Genomic DNA, 11,052 nt, shown 5'->3' on the forward strand with positions numbered 1-11,052 from the left:
AGGTTTTTAATTTGGTGATTAAGAACTTAATTTGCTTCTCATCCAAAATAATAGGATTGAAATTGCTTCTTTTCCACCCACATATTTTAATTTTTAGAAAAGGGGTTTCTTTTGTTATTGTTGAAAGTCGTATATCCTTTATAATCTTAACACCAGCCCAGAGTACAAATGGGGAAGAACTGGAAGTCTATTGTTAAAAAGGGCCATAGAGATAATAGTCAAAACAATGATTACCATAACAACAACCAATATTTACAAGTGTTTACTATATGTTAAGCACCAAACTAAGTCACTTACATATATCATCTCAATTAACACACCCAAAACACTATTGAACGCATCCCTGCTGTTGCCATGTTAAGTGATAGGACACCCACCAAGATCTAGCGAAGTTAAGGGACTTGTCTAAGTTCACACAACTAGTTAGTTGTATAAGCAGAACTTGGACCCAGACCCTTGGTGTTCTACTATGTCATAATATCTTAAGAAAAAAAAAAACATTAGAACAATAAAAATTAAAATTCTATTAAGAATGTTTATGTTGTATAACTTAATGGGATGTGAACATGAACTTTTCCATTCAATATTTAGTTTACTCTCCTGTCCAAATTCATTTGAGAAGTATTATCCTGGGAAGGTTGTTCTCACTGTGGTCAGTCTTGCAATTGGGTTAAAAGAAAAAAGAACTTATTTATTCATGTGAAAGGCAGGTTAATATCTCCCCACCATTCTAGTTAAAAATAATACTGGCTTCACCTAAAATATGTCAGAGTGACCAGTTAAAAAGATCCCAGTACAGTCAATCAACTGTTTTGTTTATAGACTAACCCAAGAAATGTTTGCCAAATTTTATTACTGAATTGATCTAACCCATGTCTATTTCTGTGTGGGAGCTGTGTGGTATACTCAAATGACTGGATGAAGAATTCCTAAATTCTTCTACTAATGGGTTCTTTAGAATTGATTTAGAACTTCTAACTATAAAATGACCCTCCTCTCTCTCTTTCAGAGGACTGTCCTCTGCAAATTTTAGGAATGAGTATCAGATGACCTTCCTCGTCATAGACCATGAATCTGGATTTAAAGCTCTTCATCCTAATGATTCCTCAAAAAAAGAAAACCAAGACACAGAAAGCCTGAGGTTTGTTCTCATTATTATCGTTGTCATTGGTATAATGACATTAGAATATAGTAAACCCTCAAATGACAGAAAAGCCCTGTGTAGGTTGAAATTGAAAATAATAAACCACATTTTTTCCTAAATTTTCTAAATTTTTTCCTAAATTTCCTATAATTTCTAAAAATAAATGCTATGGATTAATTTGTGTCTTCCATCCTCAACTTATGTTGAAGCCCTAACCTCCAATGTTGCTGTACTTGGAGATAAAACTTTTGTGAAGTGATTAAGGTTAAATGAGATCATAGAGTGAGGTACAATAGGATTCCTGAGTGTCCTTAAATAAGAAGAGAAAGAGATCTCTCTCTCCCAAAAGTAAAGGGGAAATCATGTAAGGACACAGCAAATAGGCAGCTGTATGCAAGCCAGGAATAGAGTTCTTACCAAAAACTAACTATGCTAGTACCATAATCTCTGACTCCAATCACCAAAACTGTGAGAAAACGAGCATCTATTGTTTAAGACACCCAGTCAATGGTATTTGCTATAGCAACTGGAGTTAAGAAAGTAAACTACTATCAAACCTTGAAAGCATATTAGAAAAATGAAAATTAAAAAAGAAGCTTTCTACTTATTCTAAGCCCTTATAAATATACCTGCTGCATGATCAGATTGACAGCACTTAAACAAGCAACTTAGAGGACACCCTGCACATTTGTACTGGTAATTCCTCAAAAATAGTGATTTTATAAAGCCATTTTATTGAGTATAAGTTAGTGACAACATTAGTTGAAATGGATCACATTGATGAGTGTTCTCAGATATTTAGTCAGAAAAAGGCTGTTCAATATTTTTCAATTAATTCTGAATTCCAATTAAGAAGTGAAGCCCACTGATACTTCATTTGAACTAATTATAACCTCCATAAAGAACTTGTGCTATGCATTTTCTATCAAACAAAATATTCTACTCTATATACAGTTAACTTTATCCTTTATGCTTGCAAATACACTGGCAGAAACTGAATTGATTCCATTTCTTTTTACTAATGGATCTATAATCTTGAGTTTTAGCAAAGTATATTTAGAGACTATGTTTCCAGACTTTCCTTGCAACTAAAGAGGGCAGCCAATAGGATGGGAGAGGAAGTGATATGTAACTTCCACATCCCATTAGTATAAGGAATCTGCTTGCCCTCCAGCTTCCTTTCCCCCCTTCCTGAGGGCTGGTGAGGGTAAGCTGACTTCACCTATATATGTGAAGGCACCTTCCAAAGGATGACAGAGTAACACGATAGAAGGAATCTGGGTCCTTGGTGTCCTTGTAGAGGAGAATCATCCATCCACCTGGGACCACCTGCCTTTAAGAAAGAGAAATAGCCCTAGCTGGTTTGGCTCAGTGGATAGAGCATCGGCTGGTGGACTGAAGGGTCCCAGGTTGGATTCCAGCCAAAGGCACATGCCCAAGTTGTGGGCTCGATCCCCAGTAGGGGGCGTGCATGAGGCAGCCAATCAATGATTCTCTCTCATCAATGATGTTTCTATCTCCCTCTCCCTCTCCCTTCCTTTCTGAAATCAATAAGAAACATTTTTTAAAAAAAAAAAAGAAAGAGAAATAAATGTATGGTTTATCAGGGCCACTGTATTTTAGAGTTGTGTTAGTATTTTAAATAATGTGCAGATCTCACAGTTGGCAGTGTACATCCCATATGTTATGGTCTGGAACATTCATCCAATTGTGCAACTATTTATTAAGTACATAATTTGTAGCAGCCCTGCTCTAGGCTCTGGTCATACAACTAAACCAGGCATGCAAAGTCCACGGTTCTAGTGCCCATTTCCTAACCCAATAGGAAGGAAGCCGATAGCAAGTTGGCCTGTATCTGTTTTCTAGCCATCAATAAACAATATTTAACATATAAGTGATTTACAGGTACCTTTCATATCATCTACTAGATTTATTCTCTTTAGGAAAACTTAGGAGGCTTTGCTCTTGAGCTTTACATTAAAATACAGAAAAGTCATCGCTCAAGCAAATCTTTCTAAATCGTCATTGTTATGGCAGAAGTCTGTGGCACACATTGCTATTAAGATTTTCATTTCATGTGGCAGCTCTTTCTGCAGTAGTGATAACAGAAAGGAGAGATTCTACATTAAATGGGAGAATGCAGGATTGTTCAATTTTTCCTCCTCTCTTTCCTAATATTAAGTGAACCTAATTTTTAAAAAAATCCTAGAATTAGAAGACTTAGGAGAACATTAAACTGGATTTGTAAAGTTTTTACCTCTCACTATTTGCCCGAGTTTTTCTCATCCCACTTGCTCATTAAGGTAAACTCTGTCCTTCATGTGCACAGACTTGCCTGCTTTCAAAGTTGTGTTATGGAGCATGTGTGATTCAAGATTACCTCTTGGGTCTAAAGAACCATGGTGAGTCTTTCTTTAGACTTGTATGTTGTTGCCAGCTTTAAATCTTAGTGTTGTGGCATCTGACCTGGAGTTCATTGAATTACATGTGAAAAGAGGACTTCTGATAATTGAATGAATTTATGAACCACTGATCATAAATGATATCAGGCAAAGATAACAGCAACACTTCACATTGTCATTATTGATCTCCTTAGCTAGTCACCAATCTCACTCACTTGTACTACAATCACTTCAGAGGCCAAAATAATAGGCCAGCACAGTTATAATTTGGTAAAAGTAATGGGACATAATGGTCACTTTACAGTAAGTTAACATATAATAAAAATAACCCTGGGAAGTGTGACTCAGTAGTTAAGAGCATGGGCCCATGTCAAAGGGCTGGGTTGCAGGTTTGTTCTCTGGGGGCACATGCAGGAGGCAACCAGTTGATGCATCTCTCTCACATCAATGTAACTCTCTTTCTCTCTCTCTCTCTCTCTCTCTCTCTCTCTCTCTCTCTCTCTCTCTCTCTCTCGGAATGTTTCTCTCTCTTTCTCCATCCCTCCCTTCCAATCTCTCTGAAAAACAATTGAAAAGATAACCTCTGGTGAGAATTAACAAAAACAAATTTTTAAATAAAATTGAGTCAGATTTCAGGGGGCTTTTGAGCAGAAGATGAAAATCAATCGGTCAGCAACACACCAAGGGTACAGTGACAATTAAGTGGAATGGACAAAGAGGTGCAGATTTGCATACAAAGTCAGCACATTCAAATAAAGAGAATGACACATCAGGAAGTGTTCATTATAAGTGGAGAAAAAAAGAGAGAATTGGCAGTATGGCCAATTTGCAAACCTATGTGGCTCCTGGACAGATAATGAGCAGTATGAGAAAATAATTAAAATTTGAATTTAGAGCCTATTTTTCTTCCCTGGGAAAGAAAATGTGAAGTCCGTTCAAAAGAAGCCTGTGATGTTTTCTTATAAAAAATAAAGCGAATTATTCCATCCAATGCAACTGATTCAAATTTGAACTTCCTGAAAATTTACCAGTAGATAAACCAGGATTTAAGTTCAAGGACACATTCCATGCCTAATCTTCATTTTACAACTTTTGAAGATAAATTTTCCTCTGCATGAAATCTTTCAGAGATAGCCCTTTTTGTGAAAAACAAATTGTTAGAAGTGTGCAACAAATCGGCCAGATGTCTCTGGGGCATAAACACTCTCTCCACAGAAAGGTAAGAACTTCTAATAACGACCTCATGCTTTCAAACCACAAGTTTTGTATCTAGTGCTTTGAAACAGTAATGTTCAAAGTATTTTTCTTGTTATTTAAAGAGTTGATACAGTTTCTCCAAAGTGCTTCTCTTCTCACAGAATGTAGTTTATATTTTGGGAGAATTTGGCACAGCTTTAGTTACAGCTTCACTGGTTTCCTTAGTAGAATCCAACAATAAGTCATTTCACTCACCCATTTGTCCCTTAGTGTTTATTAGCAGGAATAGACACAAAATGTCAAAAGAAAAAAGTATTATTCATATTAATCTACTTTCTTCACGACTTCACATCAAGATACCTAAATGACAGCCTTCTTCACAACTTGCTCCCAAACTGGCATCCATCCCTTAGGAAGTTTTTGCAAACACCCCCAAAGTTCATTATCAACTAACTTACCCTTCCCAGCCAAAATGTATCACTGCAGGATAAGTGTATTTAATTTTTGCTTATCTAAAAAAATAATAATTGCTAGGCACAAAAATCAGCATGTGGCATGAACTAGTTTTGTTCCCTCCTATAAATTGTTTTTAAGTTGCAGACCTTGAAAAATAGACAGCAGAAATCTATTCAGTGGTATGTATTACTGTGATTGCTGCTATCCCCCAAACAGCCTGACTGGCCTATAAACTCAGGTGTAGCAGAAAACCACACCTTCTCCCTTTCCCCCAAAAAGAATGACTCCAAGAAGCAAAATTTTTACAGCTTCATAGCCTGGTATATAGTAAGGCCATCATTCTGATTCTTAATCATTATCCCATTCCTGAGCCTAAATAAATATAGTTTCTGTGGTTATTTTGCATTTATTCAGTAGCTACACACACACACACACACACACACACACACACACACACACACACGTTTCATAAAGTATTGGCCAATGCCCATTTCACATAGTTCTTTTAGTCTAAAAATAACTTTAACTTTCATGTCTTACCAAGACAGAGAAAAGGGAGGGCAAATCAAAGAAAACTAGTTTGGGAATCAGTGGGGGAAAATATAACAGGCCTGCTGGGTGTTCTCTTAATACTGTCTTGGCTCTCCGATTAAATTATTATACTTTCTGCATTCTAGGACTGGGTCATTTGTGCATGAGGACAAAGGCAACTTCAACTTGATATTTCTGTCATCCCTGCTGTGGGAAGAGTCTTTTTCCTGGTTTATAACATCAATCACCCTCAGCAATAAATCTTGGTGGTGGATATGGTCATTTAAATCTCCACCTGCACAAACAACAGAAAATAAGAGAGCTCATAAATCTCTACACTGGTGATTAACAAATTTTAAATCCTAGGCAAAGATATTATGGTGGTATGGGGGGGTCTCACTAATTCATTAATAAAGACTGATTTGCTGACAATCTGTTTAGTTTACAGCATAGGGGGAAAGCAAACAAGACCCTGCTAACAAAACAAAACGTTAGAGGTTAGGGAATTCCCAGCTGAGCCCAGGATTAGAGATATGATATCTTAATGTAGGAGAGGGGTACAGGCTCCCAGCCAAAGCTCAGATGCCACGCTTAGGCATTGCTTCAGCCCCTCATCTTCAGTGCCTAATTGCAGGGAAACAAAACCCAGGGAAGTACTAGTAAGAGGGATTCATGCATTCAGTCTATCCAGTTTCATCTCATCAATTTTGTTCCATCTCTTGGTTTCTGGTTCCCCTTACTTTCTTAACTTACTCCCCAGATTGTCTTATTCTCTAGTAAAGATGGCCTGGGCTGGGTCAGGAATGGAAAAGAACCTTTCCCAAAGGGATACTACTGTTTAGTGTTTTGGAATGTCAGCTTCACATGAGGAACCCTGGTAGTGTGTAGAGGATGTAAAGAGAGGCAAAGGCAGCAGCATTGGGAGGGAGAAAACAAGGTGATGTCTGAGAGCAACTGATTCTGAAGACAATATTACATACATTTCTAGAGAGGAGTCTAGGGGGAAGTTTTAATTCAGTTAAGAAAAGGTTATCACCACACACTCACGTTACCCACCTCATTCCCCTCACTCCCACTATGTGTGTGGCTGCCTGTGGGTGTGCAATGGTGGTGTGTTTGTGTACACACAGGCAGTTCCTTGATATCTTTAAAGTGACCAGGTGCAGGTGAATTCTTTGGTACTTTTTCTGACATCCCCCTAACGATTCTACGAAGAACTTGTTTTCTTCATTTACCCCAGTTAAGGCTGGAAGAGATCTTGATAAGACTGTAGTCCTATAGGGTGCTGGCAAGAGGTAGCTGGTCTCTGCCTGGATTTTAAGTGGCATTTTCTTGCGAGGGGGAGGCAAGAGGGATGCTTGCGAGATTCGTAGGTGGAAGGCCCAGAAAAAAACCCAAAAGATCTGGTCGTTTTCCTGAAGTTCACTACTTACAACCAGCTATGACCTCTTAGGGGGGGAACGCAGGCCTTAGGAGATGGGCGATGGGCGATGAGCGGTGAGCACGGGAGAGGGGCTGTGGGCGCGCCCCGCTCCTCCTAGGCCCAGCTCCAAGGGGAAGAAGGTGATGGTATTTCGTGTTGCTGTTGAGTAGATTTACGCTACAAGTTGGAAATCAGGGCCTGCGAGTGAGAGTTTCCCTCCGGTTGTGAAAGGGGTCTAAGAGCGTCGCTGGGGCCTGGGAGGCCCCTCCCCTGGGCTGCAAGGATCCGCCTCTCTATTCCCCAGATAAATTCCTAGTGTCCACCAAATTCCTCAGCGCTCTCTCCCTCACAGCCTCTGCGGCCACGGCTCCGGGGTGGGGAGCAGAGCGTCGGTTTCCTTCCCAAAGAAGCCCTGGCCCGGGCGGCTCCTTCTGCGCAGGGGGAAGGGGTGTGAGACCCAACCAGAACCCCAACTCCAGCTCCCAACACGCGGTGGCTGCTCCACCCGGCACACGAGGGGGGCCCACTGGTTTCCGGGTCTCTCTGTCCGCTCTCCCTCCCCTCTCTCCCTCGCATCCTCTCCCGCAAACATGTCCACCGGCTCCCTCAGCGACGTGGAGGACCTCCAAGAAGTGGAGATGCTGGACTGCGACGGGCTGAAAATGGACTCGAGCAAGGAGTTCGTGACTTCCAACGAGAGCACCGAGGAGGGCTCCAACTGCGAGGCGGGCTCTCCCCAGAAGGGCCGCGGCGGCCTGGGCAAGAGGAGGAAGGCGCCCACCAAGAAGAGCCCCCTGAGCGGGGTCAGCCAGGAGGGGAAGCAGGTCCAGCGCAACGCGGCCAACGCGCGCGAGCGGGCCCGCATGCGGGTGCTGAGCAAGGCCTTCTCCAGGCTCAAGACCACGCTGCCCTGGGTGCCCCCGGACACCAAGCTCTCCAAGCTGGACACGCTCCGGCTGGCGTCCAGCTACATCGCCCACTTGAGGCAGATCCTGGCCAACGACAAGTACGAGAACGGGTACATCCACCCGGTCAACCTGGTAAGTTCCCCGGGGGAGGCGGCGGCGGCGGCCCGGGTGCCCCCGCCCGTGCGCCCGCCGTCCGGTGGGCGCTGTGTGAGCGCGGGGCTGGGACTCCCGCACCTCCGCTCCCTCCCGCCCAGCGCCTGCAGGGGCCGCGGCAGGAGATCCCCCCACGGGCCTCGCTCTCTGCCCTGCCAGCCGCCGGAGCGGGGATGATTTATGCAAGTGTTGGACGTGGCAGCCCCATTAGGAGTGTGCAAGTGGACGGAGCTGGCAAAGAGGAGGATCCCCTGGTCCCCGCGCCATGGGGGTTCGAGTGGAGGGACTGGTGCGGGACAGGACGGGGAACACGGACCAGAGGCTGCGCCCCAAGAGGCATTTTATTAATCCCTTGATTCTTCCTCCAGCTAGAGAGCAGAACTCGATTTTCCCCTCCAGTTCTTGTAAATAAAACCACCCAACTCGGTTTCTTTCCCAAGCACCTTATAGGACCGTTAGACATGGACACGTCATGTCCCCCATACTTGTCATGTGAGTCCTCAACCACTTCAATAGTCTGCGCTTCGCCTGTAGGTGGGTTGACATTTTTAAATCCCAGAAGTTCTAGCAAATAGCAGCATAATTAGTACATTCTCGCCAGTACTGGTGTAATAAATAATATTGAAAAGGTCACTTTCATCCAAGATTTAAGAACATTTTAATTTCTTATTTTTAAAAGTAATGCTCATTGAGCCTAATGGTTTCCTCACATGCATTTTACTGTGAAAGAAACATATTTGATTCTTGTTTCATTTGATTTGATTTTAAAACGTACAGGCACCAAAGAAAAACAACACTTCCAGCCCCTCTGTTTGTGTCCGATAAGAAGGAGAGGTTTTCCTCTTACAAGTCGTCTTATCTGCCAGTGCTAGTGAGAGGTTTGAGGATTTGAATTGTCTTCTCACCGAGTTAGTTTCAGAATTTGGGGGGAGGGGTGCAAAACCACATTTTGCCTCGAAAAATATTTCCCCCTCCAACTGAAAGTTTGTTTTTCGAATGAGATGAGTCAATAGCTTTTTAAAATCAGGAAGTCAAATGAAAGCAGTGCCTTCATTGACATTTTACTGCTGCCTTTATCGTCAGTGAGCTTTATTACAAAACGGCCAGAAGAGATGAGGCTACCCTTGCTCAGCCCAGTAGGAAGATGATCTTAAATAAAATATGCGTGTATATTCTTTCATTAGTGTTTTGTTTTTTCCTTAAGAGGTAGCGATTAATTCAGAGTCTGTGGTCAAAGCTCGCATTTGTGATGGAGGACAGGGAAGTCGGCAGAGGGAAGACAGATGGGCTAAAAGCAGGAGGTCCGGGAAAGCTGACCAGGGCCTCAGAGAGGGCCGAGGAGGGCGCCCCGGTGCCTCCCTGGCGAGAAGTCTCCTGGGCTCCCGCTCGGCCTCCGCGCTGGGCCCTGGCACCAGCTCCTTGGGCTGAAGAAGGGCCCCCTCTCTTGGGTTTCACTTTGCCCCCAAGAAGTGGACTCTCCTCTCTGCTCTGCCTCCCCGAGCTGTGCCTTGAGCCAGTGCTGCTTTTTGCTTTATCCAGCCCTGAGGCTCCGAGGGAACTGCAGAGATAACGGGTCTGGGAGACTCGCTGCCTGCCCCCGCCGCGCCCTCTCCTTCCCTCTGGGTCAGGGAACCCACCCCATCCCTCCTCCATGGCCACTTACCGCCTCCACCCTCTTCTCTCCTGCAGACGTGGCCCTTTATGGTGGCCGGGAAGCCAGAGAGCGACCTGAAAGAAGTGGTGACCGCGAGCCGCTTGTGTGGCACCACGGCGTCCTGACCTTGGAGGTGCGAGTCTGGGAAAGGCGCGCTCCCGGGGGAAGAGCCCCGCGAAGGCGACCCCTGCCCTCCCTGCTCCCTGCCCCTGCTTCCCCCGCCAAGCTCCTCTCCCTGGCCCTCCCCGCGAGAACACTTTACAGCGACGAGGAGATTCGTTTCCAAACCGGAGGAGATCGGTCGTGCTGACAACGATTCCCATCTATTTAACTTTATTCCTGGTACCGTGAATGACTCTGCGAGCCTTGCTGGTCCAAGTGCAATATGTAATTATAAATATATGAATAGCTAATAAGAGCCTATCGATGTGTATCTGTTGTACAATATGTTGTAAAGTGTAGATCATAGAATAGCTGACTTTGACAGTCACATTTATAAATTCACTCAAAAGATATATATTTTTTTCAAACAAGTTTTTCTACTTTTTGAAAATAAATCTCTCTTTATATTGCTAAAAGCCCTGACATTGGTGTGATTTAAAAAAAAAAATGTTACTTGGAATAGAAAAGTGAAGGACTATGGGAAAGCTTGATAATAAAAATGGTTTTTTCGCGCCTCAATCCCAACTTCCAGAGATAGAAGAGGATTAAATCCGATTTCCACTCTGATGGTCCAGATCAGGTTTCCCACTGAAACTTCAGAAACACCTCTGCCCTCCCAGGTTCCCAGGTTATTTTTAGGACAATTAGAAATAATGTAACCGTAAACAAAGAAAGAGCGGGGTTAGAGCTATTGTTACACAGAAAAGGAAACCCTGGTGTTCATGTATTCCACAGTGTAATTGCTGACATGAGCAGGAAGGCGAACTCCCAGTTTTATAACTTCCCAGGCGAGGACGTGGCACCCGCGGTCAGAAACCAGTGAAGCAAAGCTGGGAGCTATGAAAAATGTCAATTCCATAATCCTTAGGCGGTATTTTCCGATTCTCAGAGCGCTACCACATGCATGACATATTTCTTATGAATAATTAATCCATTTTAACGAGGACCCTGCCTGCCTGCCTTTGGGCGAAGGCTAGCCAGGGCGTACAGCTCCCCGCCGCGACTTCCGGCGGCCTGGGTTT

The 11,052-nt window shown here is 43.4% G+C and overlaps 1 protein-coding gene across 1 annotated transcript; it reads left to right on the plus strand.

Annotated features, from left to right (window-relative positions):
- The first annotated feature begins 7,470 nt into the window (after positions 1-7,470).
- TCF21 (transcription factor 21) lies at positions 7,471-10,446 on the plus strand. The gene is made up of 2 exons (XM_036317370.1): positions 7,471-8,193; positions 9,904-10,446. Exons 1-2 carry the CDS (start codon positions 7,744-7,746, stop codon positions 9,991-9,993), a joined length of 540 nt encoding a protein of 179 aa, XP_036173263.1. The 5' UTR covers positions 7,471-7,743; the 3' UTR covers positions 9,994-10,446.
- The last annotated feature ends 606 nt before the right edge of the window (positions 10,447-11,052 follow it).

This window comes from Myotis myotis, unplaced genomic scaffold (genome assembly GCF_014108235.1).
Source record: "Myotis myotis isolate mMyoMyo1 unplaced genomic scaffold, mMyoMyo1.p scaffold_m19_p_7, whole genome shotgun sequence".
Taxonomy (NCBI): domain Eukaryota; kingdom Metazoa; phylum Chordata; class Mammalia; order Chiroptera; family Vespertilionidae; genus Myotis; species Myotis myotis.

Coding starts and splice junctions, on each gene's coding strand:
- TCF21 (XM_036317370.1), top strand. CDS start 7,744: ATGTCCACCGGCTCCCTCAGCGACGTGGAGGACCTCCAAGAAGTGGAG. Junction 8,194..9,903: donor ACATCCACCCGGTCAACCTG/GTAAGTTCCCCG, acceptor TCTCTCCTGCAG/ACGTGGCCCTTTATGGTGGC.